Source organism: Rattus norvegicus, chromosome 2, assembly GCF_036323735.1.
Source record: "Rattus norvegicus strain BN/NHsdMcwi chromosome 2, GRCr8, whole genome shotgun sequence".
NCBI classification, from domain to species: domain Eukaryota; kingdom Metazoa; phylum Chordata; class Mammalia; order Rodentia; family Muridae; genus Rattus; species Rattus norvegicus.
Window position 1 is genome coordinate 33,358,852 of NC_086020.1, and position 27,878 is coordinate 33,386,729.

Here is a 27,878-nt window from a genome sequence, read left to right on the forward strand (position 1 = left end):
TAAATCAGATCTTCTTTCAAATGTTTTCATGCTTTAATTAGAGAATCAGTTTATTCAAAGTCATTTTATTTACAGTCACAAGCTTTGTTCTGTTTTTAACCTACTCAATGTGTGTGTTCTTCGTGGGATCAAACACCTGACTGAGTTGGGATCTTATGAACACAGCCAGGACAGCAGTGGAGAGAGTCGTGAACAAAGACATCGCAGTCCACACAGAAGACGTTCCGGCACACTGTGCAAACATAGACCTGCAACGAAAAGGAGAAAGGCAAATAAACAAAAATAGTTCCCAAACTTAAGAACAGCACAGCCAAAAGACAGCTCAGCTGCCTGCTCTCTGTATTCTTCAGGGTTTCCCTTCCCTCCTACATACCTTACTAACCCCAGTGTATTAAATCTAACACAATTTTTTCAAACCTCACACATTTTTTTCCCTCTTAAGCCAGCCCTTAGGAGTAAAGAGTGGCTCTTAGAGAATGACCTTTCAATTGCAGTATATGACAAACAGAGCTGGGAGGCTAAGTACACACCTATGACTCTAACACTTGGGAAGTGGAGGCAGGAGGATCATAAATTCAAAGTCATCCTAGGCCACATATCAAGTTTCAGACCAGCCTGGGCAACAAGACTATCTCGGAGGAGACCATTACAGAAAACCACAACCAATCAAAATGTAGAGTTGTGGATCCCAGTCCCAACTGACACATCTCAATACAACTCCTGACCTGAGGCTCAGTGATCACTGCAAAAGAGGGGACAGAAAGACTGTAAAAGCCAGAGAAATAGGGTATATGTTGTGAGACTGTGTCTCCTAGGAATGTTAAAGACATCCATCAAGTCTGATTTTATGACTGCCTAAACAATGAACAAGCACTACAGATATGCTAGCATAGATATGGGGAAGCCCATGGGGCCTCAGCCATACAGAGAACCACAAGCAACTATAGGAAACTGACAGTGGAAGAAATAGTCTTCCCAACAGTTATCCAATATCAGTGGTCAGACCTGAAAACATACACACATAGCACTGCACACACAGAGCAGGCTTTACTTGTGTATTTAAAGATGGGTGGGTGGGTGGGTGGAGAGATAGATGGATGGAGGGAGCAATAGAGGGAGGGAAGGGTGGGAGGGTGGAGAGATAGATGGATGGAGGGAGCAATAGAGGGAGGGAAGGTTGGGAGGGTGGAGAGATAGATGGATGGAGGGAGCAATAGAGGGAGGGAAGGGTGGGAGTGTGGAGGGAGGGATGGATGGAGTGATGGAGTGATGGATGGAGGGAAAGAGGGAGGGATGGATGGGTGCTGAGTGAATGAGTGGATGGATGGAAAAATGGATCGAGGGATGGAGGGGTGGGTGGGTAGGTGGGAGAGTAGATGGAGAGATGAATGGATGAATGGATGGAGCAATGGGTGGGTGAGTGGGTGAGTGGATGGATGGATGGAGGGAGAGATGGATAGAAGGATGGATGGATAGATGGTTGGATAAAGAAAGCTCAAAGGATGAAACACTTTTCCACACAAACACAAAGTTTTATCCCCAGAATGCATATAAAGGTTGAAGGAGAAAACTGGCTTCCAAACGCCATCCTCTGACCTATACACATGCACTGTGGCATCCATGGGCTTGCACTCTCACATACACACATTATACTCTCAAATACACTAATAATAATAAATTTTAATACCACCATATGATTTTCTAAAGTGGTTTTGGTGAGGCTGAAGCTACTAATAACAAAGAAAAATGTAAAAAAAATTTTTTTTTTCAACTCAGGGACTCATACCAAGGGCTTCATGCACATTAGGTGGATGAGATACCCCACAGAGCCAAGGCGTATAAAATTTAATGAAAAGAAAAAAAGACTTTCTCTATTTACTCTATTATTTATTTGTTTGTTTTGAGAGATAGAACTATATTATCCAGACTGGTCCTGAATTTAAAAACCTCCTGCCTCAGTCTCCTGGACAGCCAGGACATCACACACCTCTACTATGCCTGCCTTAATAAACCTGCTTCATTTGTGAGAAGGAACAGGGCACAGTAGCCCCAGCCTCTGACCTCAGCACTGAGCCCACGCCCACCTCGAAACTCCTGAGATGAGCTCACTATGCTGCCCAGGATGGCCTTGAATTCTAGGTTCACGGGTTTTCTTTGCCTACATCCCAGTAGCTAAGATTATAGACGCAAGCCTCTGCACCTGACTCTGTCTTCAAAAAAAGTTTAAAGTATTTTATTATTGGCACAACTTTTCATTTATGAAATCATAATGCTAATTTCAAAATAAGCTATAATAAACAGACTCTAAAGTATAATACTTTACTGTTAACATTTCTAAATGCAATTTAGCTTGAATAACTGGAAAGTATTTAAAATCTTTCTGTAGTAGAATGAAAAAACTATTTAAATTATTTTGTTCCCATTTTACCTCTAATTATTGCCTTTACAGGGAACAAGCAGACATAAGCCTGGCCTTCAACAATCTACTCATGACTTCTTACACATCACTGTGTCGATGTTTCTCGTGTATTCATGTTGAAAAAGCCAATAAACTTACATGTTGGTCTTTCAATTCACCCTGACATCCATAACAAAACCTGAAAAACAAAGTTTGAGAATCATTTTTCTTTTTTTTTTTTTTTTTTTTTTGTTCTTTTTCTTTGGAGCTGGGGACCGAACCCAGGGCCTTGCGCTTCCTAGGCAAGCGCTCTACCACTGAGCTAAATCCCCAACCCCGAGAATCATTTTTCTAATTTTCACTTATTAAATATTTTAGCAAAATCTCAGTACCTAGAACCATTTAGTAAATAACTATACTTATATGTGACTTTTAGGGAGAGTTTTAGGAAGTAATTGGGTTTTTTAATCTTTCGACATGAGCTACAGTACTCTTGTTATTACCTAGTCTGTTGTCCTTTGCAGCATACACAATAACCCTGCTTATAATTCCTAAGAACAACAAAAAAAATTATACAATATGCCCCAGGTCATCACATAGCCCAAAACTTAGTTCCTATTTCCATTATACCCATGCTTTCTAAACAGAACTCTATGAGAGTTTGATGCCTACAGAAAACTATCTGGAACCTCCTTTTCAGTTATCCCACATATGGTATGTATCCTAAATGAGTGCACCAAGCAGTGTGTTACATACAAGGGATGCCTGTGGCTTTGTTTTTCAGGACCTTTTAAAGAATTAAGAGTGTTTGGAACTGGGGCTGGTATATACCTCACTAATAGAATACAAGCTTAGCATGTATAAAGCCCTAAAATCAATAACATCATCCCTGTCCACAGGCTCTTAGAATTTATTACAAACAACAATCTTAGCCAGGTGGTGGTGGCACATAACTGTACTCCTGGCAGAGGCCAGTCTGATCTACAGAGCAAGTTCTAAGACAGCCAGGGATACACAGAAAATCCCTATCTCAGAAAAAAACAATAAAAACAAAAACAAAAAATTCCAGGCGATCTTTTATTTTATTGTCTTCACTTCATTTCTACCACCCCGGAAGCACCTTTAACATTGTTAACGGAGGGCGAAAAGGTGGCTCAGCAGATAAAACACCTGCTGCAGTTCCCAATACTCACACCAATGGCTCACAGCCTCCAGCTCCAAGGGCTTCCAACGTCCCTAGCCTCTACCAGCACGTCCTCACACATCCGTGTCAACACGCACACATAGGTGGAAATAAAAATTGTTTTTAAAAGGTTAGCTGGCGGGCTGGAGAGATGGCTCAGCGGTTAAGAGCGCCCCACTGCTCTTCCAGAGGTCCTGAGTTCAATTCCCAGCAACCACATGGTGGCTCACAACCATCTACAATCAGGTCTGGTGCCCTCTTCTGGTGTATCTGAAGACAGCTACAGTGTACTTATATATAATACATGAATAAATAAATCTTTAAAAAAAAAAAAAAAGGTTAGCTGGCACACTTATAAGTGTGCAGTTTTATTTATAAGCACCACCTAGGAACCTTCAACTCTGCAAAAATTTAATTCTCTTTTAAGCCTCTTGATCCAATAATGTGTATATGTATATAACTAATATCACTATTTCCTTTTTTTTTTTTTTTTCTGGATTATTGAGACAGGGCTTCTCTGTGTAGCCTTGGCTATCCTGAAACTTGCTGGACAGACCAGGGTGGATTTGAACTCATAGACACCTGCCTGCCATGTGCTGCCATTACCCAACTTTGGTATTCCTATATAATTAAATCATCAGCTTGTACAAAACAACATTCACTATTTAGTTTCTTCCACGTATAAATATTTCAGCTCTGACAAGTAATATACTGTAACTTTTCCTCTTTCTTTATGTGTATGTGTGCACGTTCATGTGTGTGGTACGGATACGTGCTGGTGCATGTGCAGGTGTATTTGGAGGTCATCCTGGTGCCTTTTTTATTACTCTCCATTTTATCTTTGTTTCGTTTTGTCCAATTCAAAGTTATTTTTAAGATAATGCCTTTTATGGAGCCCGGAGCTCACTGACTGGCTATACTAGTTGGCCAACAGCCCCAGTGTTCCCACACCCAGTGCTAAGATTATAGGTGCACACTGATAGGCCCAGTTCTTACCTGAGTGCTAGAGATCTAAACTCCAGACCTACTGTCTGCACAGCAATCAAACACCTGAACAAGTGGGCCCATCTCTCAGCCCCTAATTTTCCTTTGGTGATAATTAATTTCAAGGTTACTTTCCTATATAACTGGGACAATTTGGCTCTAATCTTTCCCTGAATAGCCTAGACAACTTCTGAATATATTTAATTCTCAGGAAATGTACTGTTTTCATCCCCTCAAGACCTCTTTCTTGGAGAATTCTAACTTTCCCAAACTAGACTGACTACTGTCCCCGAAACAGACAGCATCCTTACCTCCTCTCATCACTGTCCTAAAGCTTCCTTTGGCTTGTTCTCAGTTAAAGGCAGATCCTCAAGTCCCATGTCCTTCTCCTTCTCAGTCCTATTTCCTCTAGAACTCCCCTAAAGAATCTCCTTCTTGCTAAGCAGTTTTTATAACATTTTATTAATTTGTATGTGTGTGTGTGTGTGTGTGTGTGTGTGTGTGTGCTCGAGCACACGAGCGTGCGCACTATGGTATATATTAGGAACACAGGACAGTTTGTGGCGTCACCTCCCTCCTTCTGTCATGTGGGTCCCTGGGACTGAACGCAGGTCTTCAGGCTTGGCGGCAGGTGCCTTTATGTACTGGGCCACTCCCCCACCCCCCAGAAGAGTCTTTTTGAGACTTCACAAGCCTGCAGACATCTTTATGTTTTTATAAACACAAAGCTGACAGCTTGCCTGGGGATATAATTTAAGTCTGGTATGCTTTTCCCTCAACAATTAGGGGGTGAATGTGCTGGTTAGCACCTGGTGTAGCTAATAGTGTTAGTGTTTTGCTTTATTTTTGAACTTTCACAATTGTGTTGAAAATTATGTTTTTTAAAAGGAAAATATTTCCTTAGTCAGTGATTTAGGAAATCAATGTACAATGTACCTTTCTTTTTCACATTATTCTGACAGTGGGCCTTCTATATAAATTCATCTGTTACATCTTTAACTCTTCTATTTACACCTCATTAACGCCTCTTTATCCTGCCATATTTCTTCAATTCTACCTTGGAGTTCATCTACTATGAAACTTTGGTTCTGAGTTGCGGGTTTGAACCAGTATTTCTAGAAAAGTCCCTACTATCTAGCACCAGTGAAGTGTGGGTAAATAATAAATGAAGCCTCTTTAAGGACACATGCACAACATCTACCAAAACTCATCACTTTTTAACTCAACAATTCTACCCAAGAACTTGTCCTGCATATTTGTGTACACATATTAGGAGAGACAGACATGGGCATTACTTGTTAATATAAGGCCACTGGTTATGTAAGTCACATATACACCCATGAAATATGATGCAATTTGAAAAGCAAGACTGATCTAGCCATGCTTATTTGAAATGACCTCTTTTGCATGTGTAGTGTAGGTGTGTGCACAGATGTATAGGCCAGAGGTTGGCACAGGGTGCGTTCCTCAATCACTCTCTACCTTGTTATAAGAAACAAGGTCTTTCACTGAGCCTGGAGCTCACTGAATGGCTAGGCTAGCTGGCCTAGTGAATCCCTGGAATCCTCCTGGCTCTGCCTTACAAGGCTGAAATGACAAGAATGTGAGGCCACATCCAGCATTATTATGTGGGTGCTGGGTATCCAAACTCAAGCCTTCATTCTTGCAGAGTCAAGTACCCTAACCCACTGAGCCATCTCTTCATCTGCATATTAAATTTCTTCTACACTATCTTTAAGTATGAAAAATGATGAGTTATTATATATGAAAAATAATTATTTTATGATCAAAAGTTTCCAAATGCTGATAGTTTTAGAAATAGTAAAGATTAATTTCCTAAAAATCTATAATCAACTAATCACTTCCACCTCAGCTTTTCCTACTGGAAATGTAAGAAAATAATCACAGGTTCTTGCTTATGTTCAGCGAGTCTCTTCTCTTCAGTAACGTTCAAGAAGGCCAGCTGTTAGGTATTCATAAATTTGGGGGGTGGTTGTTAAACTACTGACAACTGAAAACTGGCCACTGGCAGCAGGATCATTTTATTAAAGGAATCAGAAAATACAGGTAAAGAATTTCCTAGGGCTGGAAGTGCAGGCAGTTGCATAGGTGCTAGGAACCCAACCTGGGTCTTCTCTAAGAGCAGTGCAACTCCTAACCACTGAGCAATCTTTTTAACCCCCACCCCAGCTTCCACTCCCCTCCAAATCAATATATCATTACTCTTAGCTATAAATATGTGAGTTTAGGGAAATAAACAGATTGCTAGACATACAGTGTATTCTACATCTCATTTTCTATATTAGAAATTTTACAAATTAATGTGACTTTAAGGTGTTGTTTAAACCATAAGTTTACCATTGTGACATATAAATTAATCAAAACTCATATACCTCTCTCCTTTATATTCTTCCAGGGGGATTTCTTGAAAAGCATCCAAAGGAAATAAATGATGATAAGATCTTGCCAAGTGAGGTGCAGACACCAAAGTAAGACCTAATGCATAAAGACAGAAATAGTAATAAGTCTAACCTCATAAAGACAAAGGCTACAAAGTCAAATGCTATACTTAGGAAAAATACCTTCAAGTGTTTTTCACCTCTATTTTTCTAGTGATGGGGATCAAATCTAGGGCCTCGCACACACTAGAAAAGCTGTCACTAGACTACATATCTAGCTCTCAAGAACTTTTAGGACCCTGAGTATTCTTTAGCTGTAGCGGTAAAAAGAGATTCCAGGATAGAATTCGATCGTCACTAAATACATGACCCAAAGAGCCAAAAAATTCCTCTTAAAACTATCATAGTGCTTTTAAAGAAAACATTTATCAGAAAGAGAATCAGGAAACTTCTGTAATGCTACGTTTACTCTTAGAAAAGAATTACTGGGGGTTGGGGATTTAGCTCAGTGGTAGAGCGCTTGCCTAGCAAGTGCAAGGCCCTGGGTTCGGTCCCCAGCTCCGAAAAAAAGAAAGAAAAAAAAAAAAAAAGAAAAGAATTACTGGGGCTTGAATGAAAAAAGTGATCTATTTTTCTTTGTACAAATATATAATTATAACAAAATATAAGTATAAAATTATAATTATATAATAAGCAAGACTCAACAGTTAATGTTTATTTCAGCATCTATATAATTATGAATTTATTTAATGCTAATTTACTTATAAGGAATAATAGGGTTCTTACCACATATTTTACATTCGACAGGAAGCTCACAGTACTTTGCTCGACACTGTGGGCAGAAATAGCCTCCCAATGTAAGCCCTGGTTCAGTGCTATTATTATCCAAATGCCTGTGGGTGGGAAAAGTTATTTTTAAAAGGTGAAAAGAGCTAAAGAAAATATGTTATCCAATCCCAGCTGTCAGGAGGCAGAGGCAGGCAGATTTCTGTGAGTTCAAGGCCAATCTGGTCTAATAGTGAGTTCCAGTCCAGCCAGGGCTACATAGTGATACCCTGTCTCAAGAGATAAAATAAACAAAGTTTTATTGGAAAACATGTATACGTCTTGTTGCTCACTAATGCTGTTTTTTCTGTCTTCACATTTAAAGTTTGTCTTACAGTCTTTGAGTTATTTTTTCTTTCTTGATGACTAATCTGCTAGTTCCATCCAGTATGTGATTTCTTTTTTCTTTTCTTTTCTTTTTTTAAGATTTATTTCAGTTTTAATTCTGTGTAGGTGTGTGTCTATGACTGGTTATGTGTACATGAGTAAAGGTGTCCTTAAAGACCAGAGGTGTTAGATTCCCTGAACCTGGAGTAGCAGGCAATTGTGAGCTGCCCAGGGTAAGTGCTAGGAACCAAACTTTGGTCCTGTGGAGGAACACTACGTGACCTTAACCACTGAGCTGTCTCTTCAGTCCCTCCAGTGCACTTCTCATCTCAGACACTATATTCTTCATTCTAGAAGCTTGACTGGAGTTCTTTTATACATTTTCAAGTTCTCCTTCACTTAAGAGACTACACTGGCTATTTTAACACTGTGATCTACTAATTCTAGCAAGTGTTTTCTGGCTGTTTCCATTCTGTAATTTTTCTCTGTTCTTCTCATTCTCTCATATTTTCTCTTCTTCCCCCATCTCCTACCCTCCTCCCTGCATCTCCCCTCTTGCCCCCGTCTCTGCCCAGTGTTTCTATCTAACCCAAGCCAGCCTTAAATTTGCCGTGATCCCCTTCCTGGTGCCCAAGGGCCGGCATGTGATGATGTACACCAGCAGCACAGTTGGTGGCCTAGTCACTTCTGCATCCTGTGAGACTGTATTTGTGTTGTTCAGGGTGCTAAATTTTTTTCTCCATAAATATTTAGAGCTTTATTTTAGAATAAAGTACCTTAGCTACTTATTGATCTATTAAAAGCTTTTTAAGTGTCATTAGTCTGGCCTACATGGCTACTAACCTAATCTAGTCTCATTATGGGCTCCTCACATGTATTTGTGCATCTGAGAATTGCACCTCAGCCTGATGCAGAACAGGTTAGTACTTGCACTGCCCCAACCCTCCCTCCCTGTTCCTTCTGAGTCTTACTAAGTTACTCAAGTGCCAAGGGAAACGTTTTTCTGTTGTGAACTTTCTATTCCATTTTTTTTTTTTTTTCCGGAGCTGGGGACCAAACCCAGGGCCTTGCGGTTGCTAGGCAAGCACTTTACCACTGAGCTAAATCCCCAACCCTATTTTTTAAATCATAAGAATAAACATCTACTATAATACTATATATATTATATGTAAACAAGTATACATATATGTATTATATACATATGTATTTTATACATATACATCTACTCATATCTACATTTTAAATGCAGATCTAAATATATATAGCTACTCATATCTGCATTTTCATTTCATTTATTTATGGCTTTTACAAATATATTCTATAGCCCAGAGTGATCTCAAACTGAAAACTATCATCTTACCTTAGTCCCCAGAATCCTAGACATTCAGATGTGAGCCAGCATGTCTCTCCCCACCTTTAATTAGGTGACTGGTAACATACTATTCATATGGACCTTACCATTTTATTTAGTTACATATCCCGATATCACAGCATACACACATACACACACACACACACACACACACACACACACACACACACACACACACGCAAAGACGGCCATTTTTTTTAATGGCTATGTAGATGGTATTAGTTTATAAAATCATTATAAATTAAGACCTTCTAACTTAGAGGAATGAATTTTAAATGTTAAAATGTTATCAGTGGGGGCTGGAGGGCTCAGCGGTTAACAAGACTGGCTGTTCTTTCAGAGGACCTGAGTTCAATTCCCAGCACCTACATGTCAGCTCACAACTATCTGTAACTCCTGTTCCAGGATATCTGACACCCTCACAATCAAATCACCAATGTGCATAAAATAAAAGTAAAATAAATTTAAAAACAAATTATCACTGACCACGGCTCTTTACTTACGCCATGCTGAAGGATGGTTTTGCATCCTGATCAGACAGAGAGGCAATGGTATGCTGAGGGAATCCTTAATAGGTTAAAAAAAAAATTAAAGCATTAATTTCTTTTATAGGCAAAAACCAAAATTTTATGATTCTGAATCTAAAAATATTCTTACCAGAAAGTCAACAAAGTTGTATAAAAGTTCTTTCCTGCCTTTGAGGTAGATATGTGCCTATCACAGTGTAATGAAACTCTAATTGCAAGATATTAGAACAGGTAGAGGAAAAGGAGGAATGAATGATCTCTCTACACATATGACCTCACATTCCAAAATTTGTATCTATAGCTTTAATTTAATACCACATTTAAAGAGAAATAGTTCGTTTTATATAGTTCCTAATATAACCAAATATGCATTAAATGATACAGTTTCTCTTTAAGCACATATAAAGGAAAATCACAATTCTTGTAAATGCTAGGCATAGTGACTCACACCTTTAACTGCAGCACTTGGAAGGCAGAAGCAGGGGGATCTCAGTGAGTTCGAGACCAGGCTGGTCTACTACAAGGTGAGTTCCAGGACAGCCAAAGCTACATAATAAGACCTCGTCTCAGAAGAAAAGTAGGTTATTTAAGATGATCATTTTTATGAGCAATCATTTTCTACTCCTTGAAAGAAAACCACTGAGTAATTTGGGTGCTTTCCTGTGACCTTACGTCTTAGCAGTTTGCATGACATACGTGGATTATTAATAAAGATTCCGTAGCTTACTTAAGAAATTTCTTACCACAGTCTCTTTCATTAAATAAAATATCTTTTTATCTTTCTAGCTTAACAAGAAGACCAGAAGTGTTGTCACACGACAAGCACGATGATTTAATTTCTCAACATGTTTCAACATCTATTTTATTGTTATAATGGAAAAGTAGGAAAACAATTCTTAAACAGCGTGCACAGATGAAAGCTGTCTGGCGTGGCCAGAGGCGCACTGTGAGGCCGCACAGGACACGCACCCATGCGGATAAGGGAGCACTCGGAGCCGGAGCTGGCGGGAGGAGGGCTCACATGACGGGCTAACAGCTCCTTGTAATGGGTCTCATCTAGGATGACGTGGTATGTGCCTGGCAGACAAGGCAAAACACAGTCGATTAAAGACAAGCGCATCTGTTCAAAGTTTCCTTAGGTGAAAATAATAATTTCATAACCACTTAAGGTAAATTAAAAATAATTTAAATCTCTCAATGTCTCTACACATAATAGTAATTAAAATTAAAGCCAAGCTACCAATCTTTACAAAATACTACACAGTGAGATTACTAACTTTTTGTAAGTTATAACTCTAGAACACTGACCTCCTGAGAACTCCTTGCTTTTTAAATGGTTGCTTAGAAAACTCAATGATATGTTTAAGATTACAGCTATATTTTGGACTACAGGCATAAAATAGTCTAAGTTTAATGGTGTACAGCATCCTACTTAATTAAAAATTCTTTCTTACACAGTAATTATACTTATTGAAGATAGCAGATATATACCACCAGTTTCTCGAGCAAGTACAGTACAAACTCGAACCTCCGCAGACAACCCAATAACAGACACTCTAATTTTAGCTGTCTTCAGGGTCTTCGTAAGGTCCAAAAGCATGAAAGATTTTAGGACAAAAAAAAAACATATTAATGAATAACTTTGAAAATTAATGTTCTGAAAACCAGTGATAGATTCAGTACAGAGTTCCCTTCAGAGGCTAATTCAGTTCTGACTCTACCTTGATGAGGTCATAAATATTAGAGGGGTCACAGGTCGTGAGGCTGCTGAAGATGATGAGCACTTCTCTGCTTGTGTGTCCGGGCATGTGTCTGCAAAGGTAAAGACACACTCCAAGAGCTCAGGTAACCACACCAGCTAAGAATTCACCCAAAGGGAGAGTAACACGGTTTATTCATTTAAGCTACAAAGTGAGCTAATAAATGTTTTAACAAAGTTATAGCCAACAACTCATGATGATTAAATTCTAAATTTCAATCTCTCTCAACAGAACAGACAGACAGAGATTTCTTTTTTTTTTTTTTTTTTTTTGGAGCTGGGGACCGAACCCAGGGCCTTGTGCTTGCTAGGCAAGCGCTCTACCACTGAGCTAAATCCCCAACCCCCAGACAGAGATTTCTAACCCAGGTTTGCCTCAAACTCATGAGCCTCCTGCCTTAGCCTCTGCAGTACTGGGATTACTAACATACAATATATGCCTTGCCATTCAATTCATTCTCAATTTAAAAATTTTTTCTTAGTTCTTATGTACTGAAGTAAATTTTGTTTTATCTTTCTAAACTCATTACAGATACACTTTAACAGATAAAATACAAATTAAAGATAACCAACACTGCTGGGAGGTGGTAGAGTATGCTTTTAATCCCAGAATTTGGGAGTCAGAGGCAAGTGGATCTCAAGTTCAAGGCTAGTCTGGTCTACAGAGTGAGCTATAGGACAGCCAAGGCTACACAGAGAAAACCCTGTCTTGAAAAACCAAACCAAACAAACAAAAAGCCACCAAAATAAGCATTATAAATGACATTCTAAATTTTTTCCTATTTAACTCTTTTGTTATAACAAGCTTCATAGAGACCCATGTTGACATAGTTTCAACACAATTAAAAAAATCTGGGCTGGAGAGATGGCTCAGCGGTTAAGAGCACCCGACTGCTCTTCCAGAGGTCATGAGTTCAATTCCCAGCAACCACATGGTGGCTCACAACCATCTGTAAAAGAGATCCGATGCCCTCTTCTAGTGTATCTGAAGACAGCTACAGTGTACTTATATATAATAAATAAATAAATCTTTAAAAAAAAATCTGAAAAATTTATAAATAATAATATAAACTGGTTATGGTTGTGAGTGCCTGTAATCTCAGCATCTGGGAGGTAGAGACAGAAGGATCAGGAGTTCACACACAGCTTGGTTACACAGCAAGCTGGAGGGCATCCTGGCCAGCATGGGAAAATACTGACTTGAAGGAAGGAAGAAGGGGAAAAAGGAGGAATGGGAAGGGAAAAGGAGGGAGGGAGGGAGGGAAGGAGGGAAGGAGGGAGGGAGGGGGGAGAGAAGAGGGGAATAGGGTCCTGGAGAGATGGCTCAGCACTAAGAGTCATCTTGCGAAGGCCCTGAGTTCAATTCTCAGCACCCATTGCTGGGCAGGTCATAACTGCCTGTATAGCTGTAAAGGATCTGAGACTCTCTGGCCTGATGTATTCATGTACACTTACACATAGACACACAGAGAGAGACATAATTAAAAATAAAAATAAGTAATTACATTTTAAAATACTTACTTTAGGGTTTGCATAGCCATGCTTAAGGAATTATAGAGTGATGGTTCTCCATGGCAGGTCATATCTACAGCTTTCTTCAAAGATGTTATGTGTTTCCTTGGGTTTCCTAAAGTAAAATGAAATAACTTTTAATAAAACATTATATATAAATATGGAAAAGCATATTGTTTCCAAACTGTAGAAAGCTATGATTTTAAAGAACAGAATGCCTTCAATTTCTATTTTCATCAATTTGCATGTTTGGTAGAAAATTTCATTTCCTTTTGCTTTGTTCATTGGTCTTGTTGAGATGGGATCTCCCTACATAGCTCTGGCTATCCTGGAACTCACTACGTAGACCAGGCTGGCCTCAAACTCACAAAGGTCTGCCTGCCTCCTTAGTGCTGGGATTATAGGTATGCACCATTACCGCAGCTCAAAAGTTTCATTTTGTACTAGAAATTACAAATTTTTTTTTGCTAGATACAAAATCTGTATCCATTAATATACACTTTAAACGAATATTAATCTAGAGTGAACAATTTTTACGCTTATGAAGTAAGATCAGTATTTTCACATTTTAGCTTCTCTGTAACAGGAAGATTACGGGTTCTAGGCCAACCTGAGCTACATAGTGTCAAAAAACATAAACAGTGAAAAGTTCCTAGAAAGATGGGTATAAAAATTAATTTTTATGTAGATGAAGCAAAGATGAAGCAGTGAGGTACATTTTTATTAGTAAAGTAAATATTCATTTTCAGATGTCCTATTTCTACATTTTTCTTGGGGGAGGAAAAAAGCACTCTGTTTCTAGAACAGTTGACAGACATTACCACAACACTGCTATAAACAGTCATAGGCTTTCCCACTTTCTGTTTTGCTTTGCTGTGTTTGGGGGTCTGACAGACTGGATATTCCTACATAGCTCAGGACAACCTCAAACTCACTAGACCAGGGTGGCTTGGAACTTTCAATTCTCCTGTCTCTAAAGTACTGGGAATACAGATTTGCATAGCACCTGGTTAATTAGTTAAATAGTTTCAGGTTTTTTCTGGTATGAATTGTCTACTTCCATTTTCTAACAAATCCAAACAAGTGAAAAGACACAGACCTCTAATGGTAGGAGTGCCAATGCCCAAACTTCAATCTCCTGGTTCAAGAGGCTTACAGAATCCCTAAAGATTCTTTTCAACATATGAATTCACTGGCATCTATACAAAACTGCTTTTAATTTGAGGACAGGAGAAAGAGAGAAGAGAGCTGATCTCTTCTTCCTTGGAGGAACTCGCCTTCCTCAATCAGGTGATAATTCTAGTTAGTCTGTGGTACTGACTGTCCTCCATTCTGCTATTGGTCTGCTATGGGCACATCATGTAGTCTAAGCAAATCAACAAAACAGTTCATCTCCCTAGCCTCTCCAACAACTGTCAGATTCACAGACCATGAGTGATGCCAATAGGAATCATACTGAATTCATGATGAAGCCATGGGCTATGCTGGCCATATAAACATAGGGCTATTAAAAACATCGTTTTTCTTGAGAGAATGAAGTTAGATAAAACCAAGATACCTAGAAACAGCTATCTAAGAAATCAGCCCACTTCTAAATATTTGCCAATTCCTTTATGAAATTATTTGAGAGTTTCTTTATTTACGTCTTTTGGGTTTTTTCATGAGTATGGCTGTTCTGGCTGCTTGTTTAAATGTGCATCATGTGTGTGCCTGGTGTCCCTAGAGACCAGAAGATGACATCATATTTGTTGGAAATGGGGCTAATGTATGGGTGCTAGCAATTGAACTCAGACCAGTGCTCTTTACTGAGAAGCCATCTCTCCAGCCCCCGGTGAGTTTTAGTACTAGTGATCAAACCCAGGGCCTTATCAAGCTGTATCCCTAACCTTCCCTAAGACTACTTGGAGGTTGTGGTAGTTTAAATGCAATTGGCTTCCACAGGCCCGTGGGAGAGGCACTATTAGGAGGAGTGGCCTTGTTAGAGAAGGTGTGGCCTTGCTTGTAGGAGGAAATGTGTCACTGCAGAAGTGGGCTTTGAGGTCTCATATATGCTCAAGCCACACTCAGTGGGACAGTCTCCTGCTGCCTGCAGTTCAAGATGTAGAACTCTTGGCTCCATCTCTAGCAATATAACAGCCTGTATAGGAAGCCATGCTTCCTACCATGATGATACTGAAACTAAGCCAGCACCAATTAAATGTTGTCCTTTAGAAGAGTTGTTGTGGTCATGATGTCTTTTCACAGCAAGAAAACACGAACTATTATTACCTAATTTCTTGTCATACTATGGCCAGAGCCAAGAATTATTAGTGAACAAAGTCATCTCCCTTATGTGTACTAATAAAAAAGACTGAAAACCTAATTTAAGGAATAGTATATTTTATGAAAAAAAGTGATAAGATTTGTAACAGCATATATAATAAAGGCAAAGAAATTGAGATTACTATTGTTTAACTTATTTATTTATTTATTTTATGTGTATAACTGTTTTCCCTGCATGAATATGGTCACAAAAGGGTGTCAGATCACCTAGAATGAGAGTACTGAGAACCCATCTCAGGCCTCTGCAAGAACAAATGCTCTGAATCATTCATAAATAGCCCAATTCAAAATTTATAATTTTTGTTTTTTAAATTACATATTTTTAATTTGAAAATTAAATTTTATAAGTAGTTATCAATTAGGCTAGCTTAATATTTTCATGATAAGAATGTGTATTTCAATAAACATTTCCTTCCGGTACAATACGTCCAATACTTCAGACCTCAATTTGAACAATTAATAGTAGGTCCCTAGAGTTCAATAGGGAGAGTAAATGGTTTCAGCTTAACATGCAAAGAGGAAAGCTTCACAGAGTTAGGCAGGCAAAGTCCTTGAGTCTTGTAAAGATGCTTTTATGCATACCTGAGAGTTCAGTCAGTTTTTCAGCTCTTTTACTCTTAGTTACAATTATGCCAATCTCAAAATAAAAACAAAAAATAATTATTTTAATATAACAAATTATTTCCTCTTGATAAAAATACATGGACATTAGTAACTGCAAAAAAAAAATGAAGATGCATGAAACTTTTTCTCATGGTGTTTTTGACAAATCTAGCTATGAACTGTCTATATATTACTAAGGCATAGTACATGTTTTACATGTAGAATTATTTTGCTCTTCATTATTAAGTATACCAAAAATAGGTATATAATCTGATTCCCTTAATACTTCAAAGAATACATGCCCCATTTTTTAAAAAAAAATAAACTATATTTGGTAGCAAAATAGGAATCTAGTTCTGAATTCTACCATTTATCTACATACCTGACTGATAGGGTTTTGATCAAAATATTCTTCTACAAAATATTCCAACAACTGTTGAGATAAAATTAAAAGGAAGCATTAGATAAAGGCAAAGCAGCAACAATAAGCACCATGTCGGTGTTCTCCAGAACCTATTTACCCAGCAGCACTCTCACGGCTTTTGAGGGACGGCAAGGGTGTGAGTCAAGACAGTGTCTCACTATGCATCCCTGGCTAGCCTCACCTCACTCCTAGACCAGACTGACACTAAACTTTGCGTGATGCTCCTCTCACTGCCTCCTGGGCGCTGGATTTTAGGTATGTAACACTACCACTCTCAGCTTGCCATACATTGTAAACACACTGTGAAACTGTTTAATTGTAAAAATGTGTGAAATGGGTAATAAGATACATACAGCCCTGCTAAAGACGAGCTATTATCAAGGAGGGCACCAGGCACCTGCTATCCTTGCTACATGGGAAGCTCAAATGGGAAGACCTCCTGAGGCAAGGAGTTTGAAGTCAGCTGAGGAAACACAGCAAAATCTGATCTTGAAATTAACCCACCCACCCCCATCCTCCGCAAAAGGGGATCCATTTGGAGTCGTCTAAAACAACATAATTAAGAAAATATCCAATGAGGAGAGAGGTAGCAGCAGAATCAAAAACAGGCATCAGTAATTAGAAAATTAGCAAGGCACAGACGCAGATGATCTCTTGAGTCTCTGGTCTACAGAGTTAGTTCTAAGACAGTAAGGACTAAACAGCAGCTTTGTCTTGAAAAAATAAAATAAATAAATACATAAATAAGTTGGAATATTATTAATGTGTTGTTAAGGTGAAAAGACAGATTCAAAGTCAAAGTTGAATGAAAACTCAGTAGGGGAGGGGAGGAATAACTAGCTTCCGAACAGCAGTTCTCAACCTGTGGGCCACAACTTGTTGTGGGGCCTGAATGACCCTTCACAGGGGTTGCCTAAGCCCACTGGAAAATACAGATAAACAATGATTCATAACAGTAGCAAAATTATAGTTATGAAGTGACAATGAAGTAATTTTATGGTTGGGGATCACAACATGAGGAACTGTATTAAAAGGTATTAGGAAGATTGAGAACCACTGATTTAGGGAAATAATAAACCAAAGCAACTACTTATTCAAGATTTTTTGCTTTGTTGTAGCCCAGGCTGTCCTGAAACTAACTCTGTAAACCAGGCTAGCCTCAAACTCACCAAGATCCACGTGCTTCACAAGTGCTAGAATTAAAGGTGTGTGCCACTACTGCTCAGATTCAAGTCTTTTTTTTTTAACATTTAATTGTTTATTATCATGTTGTATGTTTATGATAAGAACATTCACCACAGGGCACTTGTGGAGGTCAGAGCCCCATGTTCTAGAGTTAATGGGTTTTCTCCTTTCACCATCTTTTCTTTTGAGATCTATTCATATATGGGTATTTTGCCTGCATGTATAACTGCGCACACATGTGCCTGATGTTTGTGGACTTCCTAGAGCAGGAGTTACTGCCAGTTCAGTAGCTGCATATGGGTGCAGGAAATTGAGCCAGGATTGCCTGGAAGAACAACTAGTAAAACTCAGGTTGTCATTCTTGCACAGCAAACCTTAACCCAAGGAGCCATGTTGCCAGTCTATTTGTTTGATTGAATTATTGGAGGGTTAATTAAATACATATTTACAGGCTAGTTCTTGGAATAAAAGTCACTTTGGAAATGATCTAGTGAGAAGCATGTGGACAGTGCCTCCAGACCAGCATAAGAACAAGTGAGGCATGCTCAAACCCCTGAAATCTCAGAGCAGGACTCGGGCTGCTCCCTTCCTGCCTCTAATGCATGCTCTGGAACATGTAACTACAACTCCCAACTGAGGTGACCACAGACACTCAGTCACACAGCACAGCACCTAGAATGCCTCTCCATGCTAAAGAGGAATCTCAGCATCCTCCCCTTCGGCCAATGAGCTTCCCTTCCTGGATATTCTTACACCCTTCCCCAAAATTATATAATCCTTGGTTCACCCAGAATAAAGCATATACATCCAAATCCACCCCCAATAAAGCAATAAGAACAAGCAAAGGTCATCTCAAAGAGCCGGCTTACCACAGGGAAGACCTTCACCTAAAAGAGCCACAACACTAAGACTCCCAAAGGTCCTCTCTTTTCTCCCACCCCTTTGGCACTCAGCATTCTGCACTAGCTCCCAACCAGACCACTCCCAACTAGACTGGAATCCTGCATGTCCCAGGCCCTGATTCCCCTCCCACACACCCCCCACACACACACACCCCAGCATGACTGTGATGCCCCAGACTTTGCCTGGCCCTCCTTGAGCTGATTTATCTTGTTTCAGCCATATGCAGAACCACCAGTAGAGAGGCAGAACACGGGACTACAATCTGGCAGCATTTCTACTCAGTTACTTTGTTACTAATAGGAAAATCAAAGCAAAACAAAACTTTCTGCATTCTTAAATTGCTATATAATATATATACATATATATCCGTATATATGTATATATGTATGTATATATATATGTGTGTGTGTGTGTGTGTGTGTGTGTGTGTGTGTGTGTGTGTATGTATGTATATAATCTTTCCCTACACTTAGCACAATCTTAAGTGGCTTACTATACCTTTAGAGTACAGGTCAGTCTGTTGGGCTTTAAATCCTGATCTTCCATTGTTCTGGACCCATCCACCACCACGTACAGGTGGCGCATCTACCAGACACAAAGGAGAAAACGTCCAGGGACACTTTAGAGTGAGAAACAGAAGTATTGCTTAATACTCAGATATTCTAAACAAACTTTAAATCTATTCTTTTAAAAGGTTGTTGTTTCACTGTTTATTCTGTCAAGTCAGAATATTTCTCTGATCCAAACTAAAAGAGAAATTCTAACATACCATTCCAAGTCGAACTTGTCCATGGTGCTCAAACACTCTGTTAAAATTATAAAAAATACTTTAACTGAATATCATAGCTACCAAAAACTCAATAAAACAATTAATCTGTATTTTATTAGTTAATTATTAATTTTTGAAATACACAAAACTATAGGCATCATGGGTAGTCTCTGAAGACCACTTTCCTTGGGAGCAAGGGCTAGCTGCTAGCTCTGTAGGCCTAGTCAGACAGTTACAGATGAGCTTCCCTAAACACACAGTTCAAAAGAAATACTAAGGACAGCCACAGAGGGACAGAAAGGCTCAAGAATGTGTTTTCCTTTTGTAATTCTTTCTCAAAAGCAGTCATACCTTTTCCTCTTTGCCTTGAAGAGAATATCCTCTATTGTAGCTTTAAGTGATCCACTTTCATCTTCTTTAAGAATTTCCCTGAAAGCAACATTTGTTTGAAATAAGCTAAAAATACTAATCCAGTAAAAATTAAAACATACCAAGATCTGTATATCTATGTTCATAGCAGCATAATCCATAATAGCAAAAATCTGGAAACTGATAAGAAATGTCTCAAATGCTGAATGAATATAAAATGTAGCATAACAGTATATAGATACTCTCCAGCAATCACAAAGAAACATATACAGACTAGAGACATGGTTCAGTGGAAAAGATCACTGACTGACTAATCTACCTGAGGTCCTGAGCTCAATTCCCAGCAACCACATGGTGGCTCACAACCATCTGTAATGGGACCCAATGCCCTCTTCTGGTGTGTCTGAAGACAGCTACAGTGTAGTCGTATACATAAAATAAATAAATGAAGCTTTAAAAGCAATAACAGTTACTTTAAAAAAAAAATATACAACATGAAGGAGATTTGAAATTCACATAAAATGAGCTAGGAAAAGGAATCTACAGACCATGATTGGGTACAGGTGGTGGAAATGGACTGAGTATAAAGGAACTTAGCCTGGTTAAATGTTCTAAAAGTACTTTATGGCAAGAGCGATACAAAACAGTACCTTTTTTTCAAAAGCGTTTCACTGGATTGTCAATTGAGATATATGGATTTTAACACATACAAAACACACTTTAATAAGACAAAATAAAGAGAAAGAGACAGTATCTACAGCATGGGCCGATTACATCCTACTTACCAGGTTCTCTCATAGCCTCCTTCCCACCGCTTAGTTCTTTCAGGTTCTTCATCCATGGTTTTTATAATTATATATATGCTTATTCAACACTGTAAAAAAAAAAGTTAGATAACAACAAAATTAACCCAATTACTTGATAATTAGGGACAAAGTTTAAAATATCAGGATGCTTTTTTCTTGGAGTTTATTCAGTAACTAGTCTATGAAAATACAAAATTCTCAGTTGGGAGGTGGTGGCACACACCAGCATGGTCTACAGATTGAGTTCCAAGACAGCCGAGGCTACACGCAAAGTAACGGGGGGCGGGGAGGGGCCGTCAGAAAATTGGAGACTCCTCATAAGAAACTTCTTGTGAAATCTGCTGCAATAAAATGTTATTAATTAAATTCTGTGTATTCTCCACAAAGTTAAGAAGTCCCTCATTCCGCATGCCTTCCAGTTCTCACTTGTGCTAGAGACCAGAACCCAGGTGCTAGACCCGATCCCACACAGCCCACAGCCCACTTGCAGTTTGACTCCCCAGGTTTTCTGACACATCCAGGATCACAGGATCATGGGATCACAGGATCACAAGATGGCAGGCTCACAGGAAGGACAGGCTCCCGTCAGAGACAGGGAGGCCAGATAACACCAGAGATAATCAAATGTTGGGCAGCAAGCACAAGAACATAAGCAACAGAAACAATTTGACTTGGCAATATCAGAACCCAGTTCTCCCCCAACAGCAAGTCCTGGATACCCCAACACACCTATGAAGCAAGATTCAAATCTAAATTCTCATTTCATGAAGATGATAGAGGACTTTAAGGACATAAATAACTCCCTTAAAGAAATACAGGAGAACACAAGTAAAAAAGTAGAAACCCTTAAAGAGGAAAAGCATAAATCACTTAAAGAAAAAAAGGAGAGGGCTGGAGAGATGGCTCAGTGGTTAAAAGCACTGACTGCTCTTCCAGAGGTTCTGGGTTCAATTCCCAGCAACCACATGGTGGCTCACAACCATGTGTAAAGGGATCTGATGCCCCTTTCTGGTATGTCTGAAGAGAGCAATGGTGTACTCACATACATAAAATAAATAAATAAATTGATTAATTAATTAAAAAGAAAAAGAAACACAGGAGAATACAATCAGACAGGTGAAGGAATTGAACAAACCCATCCAAGATCTAAAAATGGAAATAGAATCATTAAAGAAAACTCAGAGGGAAACAACCCTGGAGATGGAAAACCTAGGAAAGAGAACAGGAGTCACAGATGCACGCATCACCAACAGAATACAAGAGACAAAGAGAGAATCTCAGGGGCAGAAGATACCATAGGAAACATTGGCACAACAGTCAAAGAAAATGCAAAAAGCAAAACGCTCCTAACCCAAAACATCCAGGAAATCCAGGACACAATGAGAAGACGAAATCTAAGGATAATGAGCATAGAAGAGAACGAAGATTCATCACTTAAAGGGCCAGTAAATATCTTCAATAAAATTATAAAAGAAAACTTCCCTAAACTAAAGACAGAGATGCTCGTGAACCTACAGAATGCCAAACAGATTGGACCAGAAAAGAAATTCCTCTCATCACATAATAATTAAAACAACAAGCACACAGAGCAAAGAAAGAATATTGAAAGCAGTAAGGGGAAAAGGTCAAGTGACATATGAAAGCAGAACTATCAAAATTACACCAGACTTCTCAACAGAGACTCTAAACACCAGAAGATCCTGGGCAGATCATACAGACCCTAAGAGAAAGAAAAGGCCAGCCCAGGCTACTATCCCTGGGCAATTACCACAGATGGAGAAACCAAGGTATTCCATGACAAAACCAAATTTACACAATATCTTTCCACAAACCAAGCCCTACAGAAGATAATAGAAGGAAAAGTCCAACACAAGAAAGGAAACTACGGGGCTGGAGAGATGGCTCAGCAGTTAAGAGCACTGACTGCTCTTCCAAAGGTCCTGAGTTCAATTCCCAGCAACCACATAGTGGCTCACAACCATCTGTAACGAGATCTGATGCCCTCTTCTGGTGTGTCTGAAGACAGCTACAGTATACTCACATAAAATAAATAAATCTTAAAAAAAAAAAAAGAAGGGAAACTACACCCAAGAAAAAGCAAAAAATTAATCTTTTCACAACAAAACCAAAAGAAGATAGCCACACAAACATAATTCCACCTCTAATAACAAAAATAACAGGAAGCAACGATCATTGTTCCCTAATATCTCTCAACATCAATGGACTCAATTCCCCAATAAAAAGACATAGACTAACAGACTGGATACATAAACAGGACCCAGCATTTTGCTGCATTCAGCAAACACACTTCAGGGTCAAAGACAGACATTCCGTCAAAGTAAAAGTATGGGAAATTTTTTTCCAAGCAAATGGTCCCAAGAAACAAGCTGGAATAGCCATTCTACTATCCAACAAAATAGACTTTCAACCAAAAGTTATCAAAAAAGACAGGGAAGGATGCTACATACTCATCAAAGGAATAATCCACCAGGAAGAACTCTCAATTCTGAACATCTATGCCCCAAATGCCAGGGCACCCACATCTGTAAAGGCGACGTTACTAAAGCTCAAAGCACACATTGAACTGCACACAATAACAGTAGGAGGTTTTAACACCTCACTCTCATCAATGGACAGATCACAGAAACAGAAACTAAACTGAGACACAGTGAAACTAAAAGACATTATGAACCAACTGGATTTAACTGATATCTACAGAACACTTCACCCTAAAACAAAAGAATATACCTTCTTCTCAGCACCTCATGGTACCTTCTCAAAAATCGACCATATACAAGGACATAAAACAAAACTCAAGAGATACAAAAACTTTGAAATCATCCCATGTAGTCTATCGAACCACCACAGACTAATACAACCAACAGCAACAAAAACAACGGAAAGCTCATATGCACATGGAAGCTGAACAACTGTCTACTCAATAACTGGGTCAGCAAAGAAAGAAAGAAAGAAATTAAAGACTTTTTAGAATTCAATGAAACTGATGGCACAACATACCCAAACTTATGGGACACAATGAAAGCAGTGCTACGAGGAAAACTCATAACTCTGAAACTGGAGGGAGTATACATTAGCAGCTTAAAAGCTCATCTGAAAGCTCTAGAACAGAAAGAAGCAAATACATCAAAGAGGAGTAGACAGCAGGAAATAAACTCAGAGAGAAATCAACCAAGTAGAAACAAAAAGAACTATACACAGAATCAACAAGACCAGGAACTGGTTCTTTATCAACAAGATAGATAAACCTTTAGCCAGACTAACCAGAGGGCATAGAGACAGTATCCAAATTTTAAAAATCAGAACTGAAAATGGAGACATAACAACAGAAACTGAGGAAATTTAAAAAATAATTAGATCCTACTACAAAAGTCTATACTCAACAAAACTGGAAAACCTGGATGAAATGGATGATTTTCTAGACAGATACCAGGTACCAAAGTTAAATCAGGATCAGATAAACCATCTAAATAGCTCCATAACCCCCAAGGAAATAGACACAGTCATTAGAAGTCTCCCAACCAAAAAAAGCCCAGGACCAGATGGGTTTAGCGCAGAATTCTATCAGACTTTCAAAGAAGACCTAATACCAATAATCCTCAAACTATTCCATAAAATAGAAACAGAAGGAACACTACCTTTCTATGAAGCAACAATTATCTTTATACCTAAACCATAAAAAGACCCATCAAGGAAAGAGAAATTCAGACCAATTTCCCTTATGAATATTAATGCAAAAATACTTAATAAAATTCTCACAAACCAAATCCAGGAATACATCAAAATGATCATCCACCATGATCAAGTAGTCTTCATCCCAAGAATGCACGGATGGGGGTTGGGGATTTAGCTCAGTAGGCCCTGGGTTCGGTCCCCAGCTCCGAAAAAAAGAGAAAAAAAAAAAAAAAAAAAAGAATGCACGGATGGTTCAATATACAGAAATCCATCAATGTAATCCACTATATAAACAAACTCAAAGGAAAAAAACCACATTAGATGCTGAAAAAACTTTTGACAAAATACAACACCCATTCCTGTTAAAAGCATTGGAGAGATTAGGAATTCAAGGTGCATATCTAAACATAATAAAAACAATATACAGCAAACCAATACCAACATCAAACTAAATGGAAAGAAACTCAAAGCAATCCCATTAATCAGGAGCAAGACAAGGTCATCCACTCTCTCCCTACCTATTCAATAGAGTACTTGAAGTTCTAGCCAGAGCAATAGACAACAAAAGGAGATCAAAGGTATACAAATTGGGAGGGAGGAAGTCAAAATATCACACTATTTGCAGATGGTATGATAGTATACATAAGCGATCCCAAAAATTCCACCAGAGAGCTTCTACAGCTGATAAAACAACTTCAGCAAAGTGGCTGGATACAAAATTAACTCAAACAAATCAGTAGACTTCCTCTACTCAAAGGATAAAAGGACTGAGAAAGAAATTAGGGAAATGACACCCTTCACAATAGTCAAATAATATAATTTTTTTTGGTGTTGACTCTAACGAAGCAAGTGAAAGATCTGTATGACAAGAATTTCAAATCTCTGAAGAAAGAAATCAAAGAAGACCTCCGAAGATGGAAAGATCTCCAATGCTCATGGATTGGCAAGATTAATACAGTAAAAATAGCCATCCATCAGATGGAGCTCAGGGAACCGGATTGGGGAGCTGGCAGAAGGACTGGGGAAGAGAAGGGGGATTGCAAACACCCCCCCAAGTTTTCCCAGAGTCTAGATCATCAACCAAGGAGTGTTCCTGGAGGGATCCATGACTCCAGATACATATATAGCAGAGCATGGCCTTGCCTGACAGCAACAGGAGAGGAGGCCCTTGGGAAGCTTGATACCCCAGCATTGGGGATGCTGGATCAATGGTGCCGGAGAGTGTGGATGGGTGGGGGAGCACTCTCATACAGGCAAAGGGGAGGGTGGAGGGTGAATGTGGGATGGGGGACTGGTGGAGGGGTAACTAGGAAGTGGGATATCATGGGATAGGGGGTTGGTGGAAGGGGCAATCGGGAAGTGGGATATCAAGTGAGCTGTAAACAAATGGAGAATGATTAATAAAAAATTTCGGGGTTGGGGATTTAGCTCAGCGGTAGAGCGCTTGCCTAGGAAGCGCAAGGCCCTGGGTTCGGTCCCCAGCTCCGAAAAAAAAAGAACCAAAAAAAAAAAATTTTTTTTCAAAAAAAATTCTTCATCGTTTGTCTCAGAAAGCTCAGTAATTTGCCTTTAAAAGGTAAAAATATCTCAAACTGGCAAATGCTTGCCCAGACACCTTCATGTCCTAGAATAACTACCAGCCCAGACAGTCTTATGTGAAACCACAAAGAACTAAGACCAGAAAAGTATGCATTGAGCCTCTCACCCTGATGTACCTACCTTCCCCCTTCAAACCCAAATAGGGCTACAAAGTGAGACTCAGGCCCCTCAAGCCCCACATGCCACAGTACCAGAGTCTCCACTTCCACAAAGAGACTATGGCTTTCCTGCTGCTGAGTTAAAAACCCAATCCTGCTCCTGGAGATAGCTGTTTTTCATCTTTTATTTCCATGTCACCCCCATCAATTCCAATCTAACAGCCTAGCCATCTTGAAAAATCTAAAAGTAACAATAATTTTACTACATGAGCTATTTCAATACTGTAATTATCTTGGTGTCATCTGGTCAGTGTACTAGGGCATTAAACAGTAACAAAACTGAACATCCGACAACTTGTTTTCTGCATTTACAGTGAACATAAAAATAAAATTCTGCCCAGACATGATGGAATTTGTGGAGGTGACGTGGAAATAAAAGATAAAAGACAGGGGTTGGGGATTTAGCTCAGCGGTAGAGCGCTTGCCTAGCAAGCGCAAGGCCCTGGGTTCGATCCCCAGCTCCGGGAAAAAAAAAAAAAAAAAAAAAAAGGTAAAAGACAGATATCTCCAGAAGCAGGATTGGCTTTTTTACTCAGAAACGGGAGGCAGAGGCAAGAGGATCTCTCAACTCGGGGCCAGCCTGGTCTACAAACTGAGTCTCGGACAGCCAGGGCTCTGTTACAACACAGAGAAACTCTGTCTCAGAAAAACAAAAAAAGTTAAAAAAAAAATTAAAAACTATGAGCCTGGCTGTGGTGGAGCACGCCTTTAATCCAATCACTTCCATCCTGGTCTACAAAGTGAGTTCCAGGACAGCCAACGCTACACAGAGAAACTGTCATAGATATAGATAGATAGATAGATAGATAGACAGACAGACCGACCGACCGATGGTTGGTTGGTTGATTGATTGATAGATAGATAGATAGATAGATAGACAGACCGACCGAAGGTTGATTGATTGATTGATAGATAGATGTTCTGTTCAAGATGGGCATAGTGAAGTGTGTGCATGTGCACATACAGTTCGCATTATATTACTTGCTCCACCACATCAATGTTTTACTTCATATTTTACTCTTCTATTATTTTCTTAAATTCAGAGAAAACGAGAAGCAGTGCGTAAACGCTGTACAATTTTTGGCTGGGTATACGGGGCATCTTTATTTAAAAAGCTTATAAATGGAGAATCCGACATGGAAGAAGTTAAAACTCCCCAAACTGCAGATGGACTATCCGTGTCTTAGAATTTCGGTCATCACGCCCACCCACCCCCGAGAAGCTCAAAGTAAATTCCTAGAGTGCTTCCCGTCAGACCTGGGAACGCTATCAGCAAACCCGAGAGCCGCAGCGCGCACGGCAACTGGGGAGGCTCTGCCTCACCTTACCCAAGCACGAGGACGACAGACAAGGGTGATGAGTGTCCCTGGTTTTTTGGTTGTTTGTTTGTTTGTTTGTTTTTTGGGTTTTTTTTCCGGAAATGGACAGCTCATGTGCTGAAAACTCGCTTCGGGTCTCACAGGCAGAGGGGATTCAAGGCAAACCGCAGCCCCAAAGCGAGAACGAACTTTCCTCAGCCTACAGCCGGACCGCAAGCGGAAACTACAGGTCTCCCTGCACACGCCCCTCCCTCTGTCTTCCAGGTCTCCCCGAGGCCAGACCCGGCTTTGCACCTCGGTCCTCAGCTCCAGGTCCCTCTAGTCAGCCTCCACAGCCTCAGCACCCCGCGGGTCTCCACAAGTAGACTCACCGGCCTCGACTAGAAGACCCTCACCGGAAGTGTCGTCAGTAGGAGTGCGCCGCCAAAATTTCTCCGCAGCG

At 39.5% G+C, this 27,878-nt stretch overlaps 1 protein-coding gene across 5 annotated transcripts; it reads right to left on the bottom strand.

The window, feature by feature from the left end:
- Positions 1 to 11: 11 nt before the first annotated feature.
- Positions 12 to 27,875, bottom strand: Gtf2h2 (general transcription factor IIH subunit 2). 5 transcript variants are annotated; one of them, NM_001077428.1, is made up of 16 exons: positions 27,808 to 27,837; positions 20,647 to 20,735; positions 19,844 to 19,921; positions 19,493 to 19,529; positions 19,222 to 19,308; positions 16,594 to 16,644; positions 16,191 to 16,245; positions 13,296 to 13,401; positions 11,737 to 11,827; positions 11,507 to 11,594; positions 10,985 to 11,092; positions 9,992 to 10,055; positions 7,751 to 7,857; positions 6,959 to 7,061; positions 2,558 to 2,597; positions 12 to 248 (listed from the first exon to the last, which is right to left on the bottom strand). In NM_001077428.1, the coding sequence occupies exons 2-16, from the start codon at positions 20,700 to 20,702 to the stop codon at positions 129 to 131; spliced, it is 1,191 nt and encodes a 396-aa protein (NP_001070896.1). In that variant the 5' UTR covers positions 20,703 to 20,735; positions 27,808 to 27,837; the 3' UTR covers positions 12 to 128. The 5 variants fall into 5 exon arrangements, 4 of the variants coding, with proteins under 4 accessions (NP_001070896.1, XP_006231906.1, XP_006231907.1 ...); XM_006231844.5 differs by having other exon boundaries at positions 24 to 248; positions 27,731 to 27,855; XM_006231845.5 differs by lacking the exon at positions 27,808 to 27,837 and adding an exon at positions 27,446 to 27,693 and having other exon boundaries at positions 24 to 248.
- Between the last annotated feature and the right edge of the window lie 3 nt (positions 27,876 to 27,878).

Coding starts and splice junctions, on each gene's coding strand:
- Gtf2h2 (NM_001077428.1), bottom strand. CDS start 20,702: ATGGATGAAGAACCTGAAAGAACTAAGCGGTGGGAAGGAGGCTATGAG. Junction 16,645..19,221: donor GACTGACCTGTACTCTAAAG/GTATAGTAAGCC, acceptor TTATCTCAACAG/TTGTTGGAATATTTTGTAGA. Junction 249..2,557: donor GTGAATTGAAAGACCAACAT/GTAAGTTTATTG, acceptor TTTTCGTTGCAG/GTCTATGTTTGCACAGTGTG.